The sequence below is a fragment of the Ciconia boyciana genome, chromosome 2 (genome assembly GCF_034638445.1).
Source record: "Ciconia boyciana chromosome 2, ASM3463844v1, whole genome shotgun sequence".
Lineage (NCBI taxonomy): Eukaryota > Metazoa > Chordata > Aves > Ciconiiformes > Ciconiidae > Ciconia > Ciconia boyciana.
Window position 1 is genome coordinate 141,152,463 of NC_132935.1, and position 19,428 is coordinate 141,171,890.

General features: G+C 41.4%; 1 protein-coding gene across 1 annotated transcript in view; it reads right to left on the minus strand.

The window, feature by feature from the left end:
* Window positions 1–19,428, minus strand: part of DYNC1I1 (dynein cytoplasmic 1 intermediate chain 1) — a 196,675-nt gene that overhangs the window by 144,079 nt on the left and 33,168 nt on the right. The window contains exons 5-6 of the mRNA XM_072851493.1: window positions 12,675–12,734; window positions 8,532–8,647 (exon numbers count right to left, since the gene is read on the minus strand). Of these exons, the coding sequence (XP_072707594.1) occupies window positions 8,532–8,647; window positions 12,675–12,734 (176 nt within the window). The remainder of the gene's footprint in view (window positions 1–8,531; window positions 8,648–12,674; window positions 12,735–19,428) is intronic.

A 19,428-nucleotide genomic window follows, 5' to 3' on the forward strand; every position in this document is an offset into this window, starting at 1 on the left:
GATAGTTGTATATTTGCAAGTAAGTTTAGAACTGTTTGGTTGCTTGAGGGGAACACATAACAAATCAGTTCAATACAGCAGTTGTTCATGTGTAAAACATGGCCAGGATCTTTTCCAGAGAGGAAAGACTTAGAGGAAAGTTTTCATTTCCAGCCAACAAAGGATTCAATTTGCATACAGGTGTTACAGGGCTTCTCTCTGAATTCATGGATCACTGCTAGTTTCAGATGTCAGGACACAAAGATGGGTCAAAGGCACTGCGAGATGACTTGCAGCTAAAGGAGTTTGAGGTTGTGCTGGTTTTGGCTGGGGTAGAGTTAATTTTCTTCACAGTAGCTAGTATGGGGCTGTGTTTTGGATTTGTGCTGGAAACAGTGTTGATAACACAGGGATGTTTTCGTTACTGCTGAGCAGTGCTCACACAGAGTCAAGGCCTTTTCTGCCTCTCACCCCACCCCACCAGCGAGTAGGCTGGGGGTGCACAAGAAGCTGGGAGGGGGCACAGCCAGGACAGCTGACCCCAACTGACCAAAGGGCTATTCCATACCATATGACGTCATGCTCAGCACATAAAGCTGGAGGAAGAAGAAGGAAGGGAGGACGTTCAGAGTGATGGCGTTTGTCTTCCCAAGTAACCATTATGCGTGATGGAGCCCTGCTTTCCTGGAGATGGCTGAACACCTGCCTGCCCATGGGAAGGAGTGAGTGAATTCCTTGTTTGGATTTGCTTGGGTGCACGGCTTTTGCTTTACCTGTGAAACTGTCTTTCTCTCAACCCACGAGTTTTCTCACTTTTACCCTTCCAATTCTCTCCTCCATCCCACCAGGGGGGAGTGACTGAGTGGCTGGGGGGGAATTAGTAGCTGGCTGGGGTTAAACCACGACAGAGGTCAAAGCTGCTAAGATCAGAGCTCTTGTTTTCCACCAAGTGATGCCAGATGTACCAGGATCTCATTTAATTACTTATTTCCCACTGCAACTAAAGGAGCAGGTTGGGTTCTGCACAAGGGAGCTAACTACAATATTTTTTGTTTTATTCTAGGATAGATCCCATCTCTTGGGTGGAGGATGGGATCCACTTGCTCAAAAGCACAGAGCAAGAATCATCCATTAGGATCAAGCAGGATCTGCAAGGAGAGGAGGTAGAGCATGGTCCTTCTCCATGCTGCCTGTAGAGTCTTTGAAGCAGTATTCCTTCAATGCACAGAATAACAGTTGCACAGTCCTCTCCAAGGCAGCCACAGCCTCAAAACTGGTTCCTTGTTTCACTGAGACAGGCAGTTAACCTTTCTGTTTTGTTTCCCATCTTCTGGAGCTTGAATGGTTTAGAGAAGGTGTAGGCTCAGCCACGACAAGTCTGTTGTTCTCTTTCCAGCCTTGTAGACAATTATTAGATGTGTTTCCTGGGCTTGTATTTGATGCAGAGGTACCTTGCGCAAGAGCAACCAGGGTCTGCAGAAGGCCTTAGCCACTTTGGAGCAGCAAACTCCCATGCATGTGGGCCTGGTTTTCAGAAGACCTTCCCAGGATTTTGTTAAGATTGTGGAGGAGCTGCAATGAGTCAAATTACTTTTTCCCTGTATAATGAAATGATCGGGAACGAAGTCTAAGATCCCTAAAGAGTTTTCCTTCCTCAGACCTCCTACTGTGTGTGACCAGAGCCAGTCTTCTTTCTGTTAAATCAGTTCTTAGTAGATAATTCCCAGAGAATTACTGATGCTTAATAAATTCTCAGATCTGCCTGTTCAAAACAGTTTAGCATTAAGAGGGCTCTCTGCTGAAAACTATCTTGAGTATAAGAAAAGCCCTTCTCCAGAAGTCTTTAGAGAGGACCTGGGAGGAGAAATAGGGAATAGGAGCAAATACTGCAGCAGTGATCACTGATAAATATACCGGTAGACTGTGGATGTAAACAGCCCACCTTTCAGAAATGGAGTGTGACTGTCTTACAGAAATCCTGTTTTAGCCCATGTACTACATATTTCAGGAGATTAGACATTTGATGTCTCCTCCTGCCCTCAAACACCAAACTGTGCATGACCACAGACTATGGCCTCTTCATTCTTCTTCCCAAAAGAAACCCTTGTCAGTGTCAAATACATTATTCTGCACAACAAAAGCCACAGAAACACATTTTCCAAAGCCAGGCCCTTACCCTAATTCTGTACTACATAAAATTATCATGAGCCAGCTGGTGAAGAAAGCCTTTAGCAGTATACACCTAATGTCTGCAGCTTGCTAGGAGTGGAACACAGACCCACCAGACCTGGTACCTGCCTGATGTGCCTGTCCTGGAGCATATGTATTTTAACAAACTGTACTTCACTAATTGCACTTCAGGAAGGGATTGGCAAGAGCAAGGGATTGCAGCTGATTTCACTAGTGTATTATTTCCCTGGATTTTTGTCATAATACCTATAACTGAATTTTTAAGGCTTTTATTTTACATTTCTAGATAATAGCTTTTTCTTTTTATTCCAACTTTTTATATAATAGCTTGGTCTCTTCTCACACTTCTTTCATCAGCACTTACATTCATACAGCTTTTCAGTCATACGACTCAAGCATCTTCTATTAAGTATAATTCTTGCCTCAGACAAAAGATCAGGCGAGCGTTTTTCTGCAGGTCACACCAGCACCTTTCCCTCACCTCCAGCATCCCTCCCTCACCTCCAGCATCCCTCCCAGCATCCCAGGCATGACACGTCGGCTCATCACTTCACCACCAGAGGGAGCTGCCTGAATGCCTTTGACAGATTTTTATGCCCAATTTAAATTAAAAAAATATATATATTCCACCTTTGAAATCTTGTTATTGAGCAAAGGGGATGCAGTTGTGACAGGCATAAAGGTGAATTATTGAAAGACTGTTATACAGTGCAATGGCTCAAATCTTTGCTCCGCTTCGTTCTAGTCCCATCCAATCTTGTACAGTCTGGTACAACAGTACAAAATAAGCTTTGTTGATTTAATCAAACAAAGCAGTCTTGAATTAGGATGTTTATGCCAGCTATTGAGATCCACAGTATGACTCTGATGGACTGAGGTTTGAGAAGAAAAGGCAAACTAGATTTTTATGGCTAACTACAAACACTCAGTGATACATGATTCTGCCTAGGATAGACCATAATATTTCTTACAAAATTAGTGTCCATTAGTACTAATACTAAGGCTCTGTCTCTTTAAAATAGAACTTTTGCTTTAACACTGATTAATCTTTAGGTTGTCTCCTCTTTTTAGTAGTGATTTCTATCCCAGTTCTGCTCTGCCTTCCACCACCACCTTCTGTTTACAACAGAGGGTCTCTGCTTTCCCCCCGATTATGTCCAGTGCCTTTCCATCACACATATTTTCACGTATCCTGACCTATATGTTGCATGCATGGCGATGCACAAATGTGCATCTGCATTTCCCATTAAATGGGGGGTTCAAAGCTATTCTTGGGTCCAGACTTGTCTTGTCCTCTTCAGACTGGAGCTGAACTCTAAGATTCTCTGGAAGGGAAAAGCCAAAGTAAGCTCTTTAACTTAACCCCCAGCTTCTGATCCATGAGCTCTAGACAGATTGGGCATTGGAAAGCTCAAGTATGATCTCGCTTAGTTCTGGGACTGGCTTTTCTTAAGTACAGCATGCATTCACAAAGCTAGAGCTGAGCTACACTCAGACACGGGAAGGCACAGCAGGCCTGGTGCAGAATTTGCTGCACTAGAGGTCTGATGCACATTATCTTACAGAGATCTCTTACAGGACAGACAGAGCCAGAGCTCCACACTGATTAAACCTGGAAATCTCAGCCCCTAACAATCAAAGTAAAAAAAACTTTATCTATGGATTTTACCATGGAACTTCCAGAGGCCTGGCTTATTTTCACAGCATTGGGGCTTGTCAGTCCTAGTCACAGGTAACTCCTCATCCAACTACCAAAACTCAAAGTAGGACACAGCCCTCACACAGTGTCAGTGTATGACACTTACTCAAACACAGTTTATTCAATAATGAGAAACCTGCATTAATATGCCTACATGAAGCGCTCTGCTATCAAGGTAGTCAATGAAGAACTAGTCAATGCAGTCAATGGCACCTAGAGAGAATTTTGGTTCACCCTACAGTAGTTACTTACATTTGGTATCACACACAGATACCTAAACTCACATGTCTTGGTCTCATGAACCTTAGACTGTGAGAAAATTCCCCTCTCCTCCCTCAGTGCTTTCATAAGGATAACCTTCAGGAAGTTTACTTCCAAGAATTACAGTGTCAGAGAGATGCAGAACCCAACCCAGCCTCTGGAGTTTCACCTCTGTTTTGCAACTTCATTCCAGTCTACTTCCAAATGGAGTAGAGAGCTTATTTTTCCTCTTCCCCTAATAGCCAATATATCTTCATTATTTGAATATGGCAGATAAACAGATGGACCATGGGCCTGAATTGTGTTCTTTGCCAGAACTGGGCAAACATTTGTGATGTAGGATGAGGTTATCCTGCTCAGGAGGTGAGTCTGGTAAGACATTTGTTTTCTCCAACATTAACAAGCACCTGCTGAAGATGATAAACAGGTGAAGTACATAGGACATCCATTGTTCTAGAAAGTCAGATCTTCCCCTATATACGGGATTTACTTTTTCAGAAATGCATTTCAGACTAACCTATTTGCAGTGACAGTCTGGCAAGCCAGAAAAGTGAGAACATCTCATTCTATCAATGAAGAAGTAGTTTCTACTTCACGAAAGAGGAATAACAGCATTCCTAACACTGGCCAGCAAAGCCAGAGAGCTCACAGACCTTCACCTTCTTGCTGCTCCCCTGGTTTTGAGGGGAGCCAGATCAGAGGAGTATCTCCCTTCTCAGTGCAGGTACAGTGTGATGTTTTCCTCACTGAGATTTTACCTGCTAGCTCATTAGAGAGCAGGAGAACAGTAAGCTGGAGCTGAGGTGGGCACCCAGCAGAGCTCACATGTGGAGGCTGTTTTCCTGTCTGGAAAAGTAGCTTGCAGGCAGACATACAGACCTCCTTCCACTGCTGTATGGCAGCGAGGGATTCATCCTGGGCAGAGGTCAGGCCATGGCTTTTCTGTTGCTGCTTTCTCCTAGGTGTGCCTTCAGCAAAGGGCAGTTCTGCAGTGCTTTGGAGGGTCCAACCATTGAAGGCTACATGGGGTTGCCATTCTGTGGCAACATGAGAGTCTCTGTACAGCGAAGGAATGTGTCCCAGAGACCTCTCAGAAAACATTTGGCATAGTCTAGGTCTTAAATCAACTCCAGAATGGAAAAAGCAGCACAAGTTAAATGTCTCTCAATGCCTACAAATACCTAAATTCAAGTCCAATTATAGAAGGAGGAGGGGAAAAGTAAAGAGCACTTTTTTTTCTCAGGCTCCAGAGCCAAGATCTGGGTGTTTTTAAAGTCATCCTACAAGGAAGAAAAGAAAAGGCTGAAGCTTACTGTGACCTAAATAAAGCAAAAGAATTAGGTACTTGTGATCAAAGGGTTGAATGATGCATATACACATCTCCCTAAATAATAGAGTGGGTGGGGAAAATGACATGTCATTATTCCTCTGAAATAAAGTGAATTACCTGCTCTGAAAAGAGGAGTTAATCTGTTTTTATACAGTGAAGAATAATGCCACATTATTTCTTCTAAAATTAGCGGCTGACAAGCTGAGACTTCAGTACTCATAGCATCTGGCTCCCTGGCACCACACTGTACTTACCACAAGGAAGCTTTCCTTTACCAGTTTTTGTAAGGTTTGGTGGGGGATAGCCATTACCACAAAGGCCTACATCCACTGAGCTCCAGAACAGCAGTAGGTCTAAGGTACCTCAGAGTTTCTTTCTTTCTTTCTAGAGAAGCAACGTGCAAAAAAACCCAATACTGACATTTCAAAAAAGCTGCAGAACTTTGAACAGACTCAAAGTCCTCTTTCAATGGCTTAATCGTACAGGAAAAATCTTTCCATCCAGCTGTACCCTTCATTAGTTGTCTTCCAAACCAGAAGCAAGCATGTGACAATCATCCTAAAATTCTGCATTCTGACATTTCCAGTGTCCAAGGCAGGCAGCGAAAGAGTGAATTCTAAAAGCTGAAGTCAGACTCACCTAAGTAAATAAGGGGTTTCTTTTTTTCTTTTCTCAAACTCTAAGGCTTCAGATACTGAATAACTGAGCACACAACCATAGTAATGGCCGAACAATTTATCGTGAAAAGATAATGGCTATATTTTATCACATGAATGCATAGGAACAGCATAGAGACTTCTCAAAACTGCTCTCCCGAGGAATTCCCCTCTGTTGTTCAAGTTTAGAGTGACAGTATGAAGGGCTCGGCATTCATAAAGAGGTTTGGGAGACTGAAAACCTGAGAATTCATTTCCATCAGACCTGGGAGACCAAAATCACAGAGCTTATTTACCCCCTAGAGAGTTTCCAATTAAATACCTTTTCAATGGAATAACCAAAACTTTCCTGACTCTCCTTTATTGATACACAGGGCCATATTAACATCCAAGTTATGTGCAGAGAATTCCCTAGCAGCAGATTGGAAAGGAAATATAAATTAAACTCTCTCTTCCCCACGCATGTGAAGGAAGTGATCAGGTGATATTTTCTCTGTGTTTAAATATTAAAACTTCACTTTTGTTGATGTTTCTTCCTTGACTGTGATGACACAGAGAATATGAAATATAATAAATCCAGTCATCAAAACCACTTATCACCATTCGACGTTTCCCACCACAGGTTTGACCTAGGCAGTTTAAAGTCCATTACTTTTTATGTTTGCATTTATCTTCTTTCATACATGTGAGGAATAAGAGCTGCCTCTGTGTTGGGAGAACCAAGAAAAGCCGCTTTGCCCTCTGTGCTTGCTGTCCTGACTGCCAGGCTCCACAGCAGCACACTGTTGGTTTTTTTTTTCCTTGAAGGGTAGGAGGTTGTCCTCTTGTCTACCCAAGAAAAGGATTTTGTAATAGTTGAAAAGCTCCTTGGAAAAATCAGGAAGAACTTATTGGAAGAAGCTGCTTCCTCAAGAGAGGCTGGCATGTTCAGAAAGGCACGTCAGCTAATGAGTGCTGGAATTACAGGCCTGAGAGAGGTAAAGACATCAAAGCCATGCCTTCAACTCCCCGTAGCCATAGGCTCTTGCACTGGATAAAGGCCCTGTGCAGGGAGGAAGGGCATCCTCTCCATCTTATCTAGCAATGACTCCATGATAATGCCCCAGGGTTGAACCCCTACTGGTCTCAAGCCAGGAAGGCAAGGCCTCAGGGGCAAACCCCATCTTCTCGAGGCTTCGGCAGTCCTCAGAGAGCCGAGCAGAGATGAGCTGGATCGAACTAGGGAGGCTTCCGAGGCAGCCTCTCCCTCTGAGAAGGCAAAGCTGTCAGGACATGCTGCTCAAGAAGCAGCATCCAAGCAACAGGGTTGTCTATGCTTGAAGGCACTATTTCAGACAACAGATGACTAGGGTAAACTTGTGGTCTGGGAAAGCAGAATCTGAGTATCTAGCTCAGCAGTTTTCATTTCTGGTTTCTTAAAGGCAGACCTGGTAACCCAGTTGCAGGAAAAAAAGATGGCTATGTTTATCACTGTATCTTCCCTGACGGTAACTTACATTTAGACAGATTTACTCGCACACCTTTTGCAACCTACTTGAATCTTCTTCTTCTGTATGGAGCCTGGTGAAGTTCTACACTATCTGCTGCAGGAAAGCACCCAATTATTGAACTTTTCTTGATCCTTCATTATTAACAGCAAAAATTACAGTCAAGACTGCCTTCAGTTTTTCTTCTTCTACCTGCTTTGTAATAGTGTGTAAATTACATCAGGCTACTGTACAGTTTTACATTCAGTTTAAATGGTTTAAATTCACTGCAGTGTTCTGCAGTACAACACCGGCGAGTGTGTAGTCTAAGGAACAGGTAGATCAACACTCCCCTACTAACTGCTCCACATATTTACTTATCAACAGGAAAGCCAAACAGCTAACAAACAGCTCCATGAGTACAGACAGTACATCTGTCAGCAGAGAGAAAGCAGGACTGTCCACATCAAAGTAGGTAAGCCTCCTTTTTCACCACATGGAGTTACAGTTTACTGTAACTTCTCCTAAGATTCACCTACTGGAGGGGGACACAATTACACTGACCAAATATCTGAGGGCAACTTTCCATCACAGGCTCTTTACAAAGCACGGAATGAATAACTTCCTTGAGAAAGCAAGAAAAATGGAATAAAGCACTATTTTAATTATATTCATAATGATTTATTTGAAAATATGTTCTCATTATACTGTTATCTAAGCACAACCCATTGTAAGGCAGAAGTAGTTTGGTTCCAGCTGAATTTAAAGTCATTATTATAATTATTCTCACCAGAATAGCCATTAATCACATAAACAATACCTGGCTTGCAGAAAATATGTGATAAGTAGCTATATTATGATTTACTATTATTATTCTTACATTCTTTAACTCTTACTCGAATACTTATTTTCTATGAAAACATTTTTTAAAAAAAGAATAATAATCTTACCTTCAGATTGATGCGTGGCAAGAGGTGTCTGTGTCTCCTTGGAGTATGATACCACCTCCCGAGGTAAGAAATCAACCTGGGTAATCTTTGACACCCCTAGTTTGTGCAGTCTGCGTCTAAGACAGAATACACGACATCAAAAGGTTAGTCATGTTAAATGTAAATAAGCAGCAGGAACAAGAGCGTTTGCTTTTATGAACAGGATAAAAAAAATACTTTGGTGCTTGCTAAGAGGAAACACAATACACTGTGCGTGAGAAGTACCTAACTGCAGCGAAGAAAATTAACCTGGGAACCATTTGCCATAATAAAGTACAGTTACTGAACCTCTAGATCATGCTGTTGAGAGGGACTGTAAATGGGAGAGAGAAATTACCTGCTTGTGCCCCTCATAACATGTAACAAAATTCTCTTTCATACCATCATTACTACAATGTTCTGCCTGCTCAAAAGAGTTAACCCTCAGCCTGAGATACACAATAGTGGAAAGGGCACAGTGGGTGTAAACCAGGATGGATTAGGACTGTCAGATGATCACCGGAGAGCAATAATAGAGCCTTTAATTGGCAAGGTGGGTAATTTCCATAAAGAAGGAGATTCTCCCTTCCACAGGAGTCATCAGTAGTGGAATTGATGTATGTTTATGATTAGTAGAGTCCTAATGCAAGGTTTGGAGGGTAGCTCCGAGACACAGCTGGAACAGGGCAAGTATAGCCTTCTTTTTCCATTACTTCTCTAACGTTAAATAAACTATATGCAATAAATCAGTAAAGCCAACTAACTGTAAGTGGGTAAGGGAAAAAGAAGAGAGACAGCTGAACATGATCATGAACAGTTGTAGTCATACACATTTCACTCAACTGTGGGGGGGAAAAATCAATTTATTTCCTGAATATTATTTGACTGCCTGTAGGGAAGAATAAACTAACATTTACTTGCCAATTTTTTTACTGGAAAAAATGCCAACTTTCAGCAGAGAAAAGAATATGCACATAATAAACAAGTCAACTAAATAAGTCCAGTTGCCTAGATCAACAAGTGCAAGCACAATTATACGTTTATGGGAAATAAATTCATGGACATGATGTTTCTGAACTGCCATGTCATTAGAGAGAGCAATTTGGAAAAGCAGAAAATTCATATACATTATCCATGTCCTCTCTGTTTTCCAGATTGTCAGAAGAACAGAGGTCAAAGGTTTTTTGATCTAATTCATTTACAGAGGTTTAGGTATTCAATTAAGGAATCTTAAGGGTCTGAAAGGAAATGGGTGTCTCAAAAGGAAATTGTCATCATTGGATGATACCTACTGAACTCTTCAGCTGGTCAATGCTACATCAGCTATATATTTTTCTAATCTGTTTTACTGGCTGAGTTGTTATTAAGCTGAATGTAATTAGATTCAGCAGGTAATCAGTATGAATCAGCCATATCCTGTAACGAACCACTAGAGCAGAAGTAGTTGTTACAGCTCTGAGTCTTTCTTCTTTTCAAAGAGGAAAAATTAACAAGTCTCCCTCCTCACAACCATCTGTGACTTTGCCAATATGAACAAAAGCTACGATTGTCTGAAAATCCTATGTGGGGGCAGAAAAACTTCTACGGCTTGTGATATACTTCAGCTAACGAAAGTTTTAGTAGCGTTACATTTTTGTAGCTGCTTTGACTGAGGGTTTGTGTGAATTCAAGCTTTAATAAATATCCCACCCCAGCAAAATCTCATGTGCTTTTCCCTCCTTCAGCACAAGATGTGAAATGTCTGTTGCCTACCTGGTCAGTTAGACTTTCCTGTGTAACCAGTCCTCTGCTGCCCTAGGCTACTGGTTCCATTTACTGAGATTCTTAAGCCTTCTGCATTGAAAGAGCTTCTTGACTGTGGTCTTGGTTAAGTATAATCTCTAATTAATTATGTGTCTAATCTGGGCCTAATGAGAACCTCACCTAATTCTAACAACAGTTTCGCATGAGGTCACTCTGTATCTCCTCAGCTGCCTGAGGATGGGGAACACCGATCCTAATGGAGAGCTGATTTAACCGCTTGTTGGGTTAGCCTCTTTGTACGCTGCTAACCGAGAAGTGAGCTACGTCCCGGAGCACTGTGCTGACAGAATGCGTGGAAATTTTCACCTAAAACATTTCTAGTTCAGGAATTGCTGATGTCTGTACAAATGTCTAGTGTCTCCAATATCCTGGTAATTACTAGTTAATTACCTTAGTTAAGACAGGGAGGTCTCTCTTCATCTGAAGGAATGTGGTCTCAGTTCTTTTTTGCCTCTGTTAAGCAACCTGTAATGGTTCTTGTGTAACTAAAAGTTGGCTTAGCCCTTTGTCCCAAGCACTTAGGGACAACTGGAGCATCCTTTCAGTATCTGGACTCTACCAAATATGGACTGTAATGTTCTAGTCTCCAGTTCTTTTTAGGGCAGCACTAAACTGTCTATTGCTTTCCCATCCCCATTTTTCATCTAAGGTGCTCGTAATTCTTATCAGTTACAGTTTGCTGACTATTCATCTATGACAACACATAAGCTTTGAAGGATTCCTTTCAAAACTGCGTATGGGATGTCAGTAGGAGGACAGTAGCTAAAGTCCATGCATTAAAATTGATTCCTCTATCTGTAGGAGTCAGAAGAAAGATGTCTGCTAGAAGTGTTTAACTACACACACCATTTGCATGCTGACTGCACGGTTTCTTTTGCATTGGTATTTTTTTAACCTAGTCTCATGACACCAGAAGAAAGTCTGGTTCTCTCTCTAACTCTGCCTTGGTTTTGAAGATGGTTTTCTTTCAAGAGGGGCAGGATTTTTCTGTTACAGAGTATACCTGTAGATGTACTCTTTGGCTTCTTTTCTGTCTTTGCACTGACTGCTTATAAAAGATTGAAGTCTTGTGGCTATACACAGGGTTATCTTTATGTGAGCCAAATAAACCTCCTTGTCTTGCACAGCTGTTTGAGGAACCTTGCCCCTGGGAGCGCTCATCTTTTAATCCAAACTTCTGGGAAAGAGCAGCTGAGATTTCTAAAAGGTTTCTGTATATTAAACCAGCTCAAGAAACTCTACCTTTTTTGGTATGGTCCAGGCAAAGTTGTAGAAGCTGGATCTATTTGAAGCCACACTTAGGTGGAAATTACAAACATTCCTAACTGTTCGGGGTGTGGAGAAACTCTGTATAGAAAGCTCTCTGGATGCTTTCAACTCCTTCTGATCATCTTTCCTGGTGAATAGCCCTAACTGCAGCTGGGAGCGCTGACAATCAGTAGTTAACAGGAAATTGTGGTTTTTCTTATAGAATGGTGAATGAATTTCACATGAACTAGTAAAAGCGTAAGACGCTGTGGAGAATCAGACAGGCAAGCCCGTAAGTTCATAGGTAGAGCAATTTCTTCAACATAGAGATTTGGTTTTGCCTATGACTCAAGTTCTGAAGAACTTGAAGGACAGCTACCTATCCTTTTTAGAGGAACAGTTTATCCTAAACATCTCTGCAGGTAGGCATTTCTAAATTATTTAAATTAACTAATATTTTCAGATGCTTTGGGTAGAGAAGTTCCATCCCAAACTAGAAAATATTCATTTTAGCTCTAGTACAATTTAAAAAATGCTTCATTGGTCTGAACTCAACTAAGATGGCAATTACTCTTGGACTATGATCATATTTAAGTGCACAATTATAAGCATATATACAGCTCCTAAGGAAAAAGGGGGAATTGTTACTGCATGTGGAAACAGCGTAACTATGGCAAAGACAGGAAGGAGGGGGAAAAGTACCTTGCAAATGATTCAGAGAGAAAAGTCTGAATCAACAGGTACAAACAAGACCAATGTAACTGTACATGCACATTAAAGTGCCACAATAATAACATTTCATCTGTAATGAAATAGTTATTTGTGTTGTGCTTCAGGCAACAGAAATAGCAGCTTATCTTTTCACAAGCTTCTTTAAATAGTTGTTTTTTTCCACAAAGATGGCTTTGCTGAAGCTTCTTATTGATGAAACTTAAAAAAGGAAACTTAAATTATGGTCTTTTTGAGTCAACAAAGCAAATGAAAATCACATAAAACCAGCTCAACTAGGAAGCATTTTCAACATAATTCTTGCAAAGAAATGATAAACAAATAACAAAAAGAGCTGACATATACCCAAGTTCAGAGTCAGACTGGAGCTGCAGCACTGAGGGGTCTGTGTCCCATTGCAAGGTCCTAGGGCGGTAAACAGCCGTGCAGCACAAAGGGAGGGGGGGGAAAAAAGAACACACAGAATTAACTAAAAGGATGAACAAAACCCCATCTCATTAGTTACATGCTCTATGTAGTACATTCAACCTCCAAGTGCAAGGGACAGCCACTCTATGTCAAACAAGGTTCATATGTCAAACTGTGGCAAGGCAGGCAACTTAATAAAATTACATATTATTGGTAAACAAAGGGAAGAAGCTGGGTTTCCTTTCAGATATTGGTTAATGAAACTTTTTTTTCTTTTTCTGAAAGATTTCTAACTCTTTAACTATGGTTGATGCATTCACAATAATCTGTAAAATCTGCAGGTACAATTTATTGTAATCATGTTTTTATGATAAGGTGGACTGAGCACTAGCCATGAACTCCACTGAAGAGTCTAGCCCTTTGCACACTCCTGAGACTGACAGTAAGCCATCCTGTAAAACAGTGCTCTGGGCACGAACATCACATAGTGCGTATGCCAACAACTGGCACACTGACACTAGCTCTGATGTATTCTGGGGACATCCGGGACAAATAAACAAATTCTTCTCCTTTTCCTCCAGATAAAATTTCTGGGGAAGAGTGGAATGATAAATCTGGGGAAACCAGACCTATGACAGTCTTTATGGGCTGCTGCCATATGGGACTGTCACCAAATGTACAGATGCTCCAGAGGTGTGATCTGAAGTGAAGACGTTGTTCCTTGCATTGCAGTGCGACTTGCCATACTACCATCTCTAAAACACTTTGCAAAGACTCACAGAGCCTTTCTGGAGTCCTGTGAAATACTTATAATCCCCCAGTTTAGAAATACAAAAATTGACATATTGAGGCCAACGTTTTCAAAAGTGCCCACTCATTCCCTGGCTCTTGATTTTATTTTATTTTTCCTCCCTCAGGAAACCACATCTCATATGCAAGAAAACTGCCAGAACCCATGACAGAATCAGGAATACAAGTTTGGCTCCTGAGCACGTTTTCCTGTAGTATGAACACTAGATTACGCATTGCTCTCACTAGCAGAGGCTAAAGCAAAGGAAAGCACTCCTTCACTAAAGCAAGCAAGTCATGCAGACACGCTGGATAATGATAGTCCTCAAAATTAAAAACTCCCCTCGTTTCTTCTGAATACAAATTTTGAGGATACAGAGAACATAGTATTACCAGGTTCAGCCAAACCCAGCCATATAACCAGCCATGCTCAATTTACAACAAGCCTTTCTGCAATAATAGCAACCTCTGCCAATGAATCACTCATATAAACTAATAAGTTATTGAACTAGGTTAGAAATAGGTCTCTTAAAGCCATATAATTATGCTACCTCCTGTACTTAGTAAACTCACCCATTCCATTACCCATGTTAACTCACTCTCTGACGAGACAGACAAGGGTATGTGCTGCACTCTATCGTGTCAGAGTGAAAGAGAATCAACCTTAACACCCTGTACGTACAAAAAGAATGAAGAATTGTAATGCGAAGGTGCTTTCCCATGCAATATAAGGGCACTAATTCCCCTCAACTTCTTATGATCCACAGTGATGTGTATTGGCATGAAAGACTTTACAGTGATACAGAAAGACTTCTCCAAAATGAAACTGTATTACAAAAGGGTCAGAGACAAAACAATACGGTAATAAAGAACAGATTTTTTCCTTGTAATTTGACTGTAGCTCAAATACAGTGGAAAGGAAAGTGGACATAAGGATCTGAATGCCTGATGCAAGGCAAAGGCGTCAGTGACTAATGCATTATAGATAGTCCATTAAAAATGCTATCTATGTGAAAATGACTCTTGTAGTGTCACCAAGGTCAGTAGCATATATTAGGACTTGCCATGTAAATGCCAGTTTCTAATCTTGTAGCTGCCTAGGGGCTACTTATACATGCATATCCAGGTTTTCCGAACACTTAAAAGAAAACGTACATAACTCATTTCAGTTTTTTTCCCCTGCCTCCATCCACTTTCAAACATACGAATTTTCTCAAGGGATAAAGACTATTCCATCAGAAAGAACTCCATTATCATCTGATTGAAACAAGAGCTTGCAACAGGTCTCTAAAGAGGTATAGCCCCTACATTCCACCTCTAAGAATCCAGACTAAGTTACAAGAGAGGGCCCATTTACCTTGTACTCAGCTGAATGCCTAAACAAAACAAATTTAGAGATCTCACACACTCAAGACAGTACTCAAATCCCCAGAATATGAGAATAGCAACACCTATGGTTTGGGCCATCATTTGTTACATACAGACCATACATGTAGTGGAGACCTGTTCTTCCCTTAAATACTTCATTATCTGGATTCTGACATAGAGACTTCACCATTCTTGACATCGATATGTACTTTTCATAGCAATTCTCCTTGACTCCTGATTACACCTGTTTTCAACAGTTTTAGTGCATCTGCAAAACATTTCCTAGATTTGTGCTCCAAATGGTAACTGTTCTCTCTGCATCATTGTGTTACCACTTGCAAAAGTTTGAAAAATAGATAAGGAAGCAATCTGCTGTGTTGTCCTCTCAAGCTTGGCTGAGCAACATTATTGCAGAAAACGAGGCTGCAGGTAGCAGATCTTCAGGTTTCAAGTCTCTTGCCCTAGGAGACAGAAGGCAAGTGGCTATGCTCACATAGTGGAGGCTGGAGAGCACAGATGTGACGAGATGTTTCAAGGAACAACATTGATTTGTCCTTTGGCTCTTCCTGGCACCTGAAGAAAGTCTGCAGATCAAAATGAAACTGAGTGAGCAGTAAAGATGTAATCTGGACCTGCAATTTAGCTGGTTTCCATGGCAATAACATTGTAAAAGAAATAAATAGATTCTTTGAGGATTAGCAACCCAAAGACGATGCTGAATAGCCTGTGCTGTCATCCAGACTAGGAAATTAAAGCTAATCTGTTTGTGATGAGCAGACATAGCATATGACATTCCTTGATCGTTTGGATGAGCACCACCATTATGCTTGTTCTCCTGTGGACAGTTCTCAGTGGGGATTGTGAAATGCCATTGGATCTCAGCGAAAAAGCGGTGCCAATCTTTTTCAAATCCAGTGCATGAGTTCTTTCTCCAGAGATTTCTTCATGAAGAAAAGGATTAGGTGCTGTTCCTCTTTTTTCTTTCTTCTTCATAAAAGAAAACTGAAATTAGCTTTGGGACTTCCGGTCACCCAAAGATAGGGGCAGAGGGAGTAACATTACAGAGCCCAAAGCTGAGCACATGGCCCAGGAGAACTGCTTGACCAGTAGGTCAGCACTCAGGCAGAGGTGCTGCCACTCTGGACCCTTTCAGAGAGCACGGGTTGGTGAAAGTCCCCCTAAATGGATTCAATGGATTTTGGCACAGATCTTTGTAGAAGAGATACAAAACATTTTCATGGGGAAAAGAGACGAGTATTGAACCAAGCAGGGAAAAGTAGTGCTCCCTTGCACTTTCCAGTCCTTCCACAAAGCTCCTGCAGACCATCTGAGCTGAGCCTCCCTCAGCGAGTGCACACAGCGTGGGAAGGGACCCTGGAAACTCACCGAGCATGAGCAGCACGGTCAGGACTAAGCCAGATCAGCCCATTCCCACCACCCAGACAGCACAGACACTATTTTAATCAGAACTACCCAACATTGTTTCAAAGCTGGTTGCTATATAAGTCTCCCACATAGTGACAAACAATAGCCCTGCTATCAATCTTCCTTTTACACATCTGGAGCACAATGGCTGCCCTTGGCTGATTGTAGGACGAAGAGCTGTAACTATTCTCAAATAACAGATTGTTCTAAAGCAGCATGAAGGGAATGAGGGCTTTTAGGTCTTGCACTAAGTAGACAAGGTACAAGTGTTACTACCTCTCTTTAAACTGATCTGCTTTTACTCTCTTCCTTTAGACAGGCATATTTTAGTATTCTCTATTTGCTCTGTATTATGATCTCAATAATATTTTTTTTTTTTTTCTTTAATTTAGGACAGTATTAATGCTGGTGCTGTTTCAGCTCTTAGTACTGAAAAAGTACCAGGTGATTTGCTATAATGCATCTTTCTCCCCATTCAGTAGGGGAATAACCTGCAGAAAGAAATCAACAGGAGGAAGAGACCCAGATGTCATACACTTATTAAAGGATTGGATGGTAAAGCAACTTGTTACATTTTCCTATTCTGAATACATATCCAAAGCATTAGGGAGATATTCAGAGCACAGAGACCATTGCAAAATTTAAAGTGGGAGGTGAAAGGAATTTGAACAGAAGCATTCCCTTTTCTGTATTATTATTACCATGGAAAACCAGGCACTGTGCCATCTGTTACGATACCCTGGGGAACCTTACTTCCAGATTTTTTTCTGATTGCATAATGTCAATTATGTAGATTAAAAATGTGGAAAAGACTAAAATAAATAAACTAAAAATAAAATAAAATATTTGAACTCTTTTAGAAAGTTCCCAACCTCTGAATGCATTAATTAAGCATGGAGTCTGTCATCAAAAACCACCTGGAATTCATGAGAACTTCTCAGCTGATTTAAACAGCTTTGGGTCTGGCCTCGGTGATAGTATATGAAACACGTAAGGCATCAGTGCCAATACATATACTTATGAAATCACCATCATAAAATGATATTTAATATACAGGTCACGGTCAGATTGCAATACAGCTTTGCTCTGGTAAGTGCCCCAATCCAACACTTTTAATTCAACCAGTGTGCAACATGCTGGCAGCTTAGTTCTGACTCTGCTTCCCTGAAGCTAAAATCAAACCCTCCCTCATCTGTTGCTGATGCTGCAGAACATGTGTTCTGCATGACTTCTTTTCTCCCCCCACTTTCCCTTCCCAGGTCAAGAGCAACCAGGCCTGAAAATCCATGCTTTTGAAAAAGGCTACTCACAGAAATAACAGCAAACCCTGGTTTCCCACGGGGCCTCTTGCAGGGTAGAAATCTCTTTGCTGCATTGCAAATCACACCTTCAAGCAGAACTAGAGCAAAGCAAACACCATATTGTGGCATCTCCTGTCACCAAGAGCTGTTGTGCTTTCCAGACCAGGAGAAAACTGCACTGGCAGTGTACCGAGTACTGAGGTATCTGCTGAACTGAGATATCCATACATGTCCCTAATGAAGCACCATTAGACCTGACAGGTCCCAAACCCAGCATCTTCCCCTGCAGCAACAGCAACATCCTAAAATGACCCTTTGTGTGGGAAATAGCTATGCCCTCCTAACCCTAAAATACAGCGGAGTGTGCGATGACTCCAGAGATTAAGCTGTGCTGAGGCTTTCAGAGATCAAAGGCCAATCCCATTAAGCAGAGCATAGATTGTTACTAAACTGGGAGACAAGAATTGAAGGACTCACCCACAACATATGGAGTCATCCACAGCACATGAAGTCTCATAGCACCTTTGCTTACCAGAGCAAAGCTTCCGAAATGATATGAATGTTAGGAAGAAATGACTAGTCTCATTTTCCCCATCTCGGGTAGCAGAGGGTCTTGACATTACAGATAGTATTTATACTATCTTCAGGCACCTAAATGAAGTGCTCCAGCAATGAAACACGTCACCATGGGCTCTCTGCATAGGAACAGAAAGACAGGAGATTGCTCCATGCAGCAGTTCTGAGCACCCAACTCAGACTCCAATTGTGAGCAGGTTTCAGAGGTGGTTGTCCACAGAGAATTTGGGGGGACAGCCCAACTGACTTGGGTGGGTGACTTGGGAGGGTGAGTAAAGAAGATGGAGCCAGACTCTTCTTGATGGTGCCCAGTGACATGACAAGAGGCAATGGACACAAACTCAGAAAAGGAAATTCCTCTTAAACATAAGAAAAAACTTCTTTACTGTGACGGTGGTGAAACGCTAGAACAGGTTGGTCAGGGAGTTTGTGGAGTCTCCATCCTTTCAGAGACTCAAAACCCAACTGGACACAGACTGAGCAACCTGCTCTAGGTGACCCTGCTCTGAGCAGGCGGAGTCGACTAGATGATCTCCAGAGGTGCCTTCCCGCCTCGGCCACTCTTGGTTGTGTGATTCTGTCCTCTCCCTTTCATGTCCCTGCTAGCACCCGATGAAGAGCCAAGGGGCTATCTGCATTGACAGGAGAGCTACTTGAAAGCCTGCAAGGTTCAGTCTGCTTCTTCCTTTCTTTTATTAACTTCAAATGCAACTAGCAAAATAAGTGAATTAGGAAAAAAGAGTGAACCCAAAAGCCCCAAATTGCAAGAACTACAGGATTCTTGTTTTTTACTTTGATGCAAAGAGGAGCCCTATGCTTAAAATGCAGGCCTGGATTACAATTTCCAAAAGATTCAGAACTGCTTACATTAAGAACTGTGTACCTGCACATGGATGATATACTGAAAACAGGTTCCACCCAACTCATATAATCTTAAAAATACTCAATGCAACAACTGTGAGATATGAGAACTATTTAAAAATCACCAGTAGAATACAATGCTTAAGATGCATTTGAATGCCTTTCTTCAATACGATAACAAATATTGTCATGAAATTACAATCCAGTATTATCTGCAATTTCAATATGTAATTGATCATGTATCTAGACTTTTTTTTTTGAAGGTCTGAATATTGCTAGAATGAATTTAAGGCTGCATAATTACTTATCTATAAAATTTTAACAAGTTCTACCTACTTTGTTGTGTCAGTTTCTCCGAAGCTCCTACTTTA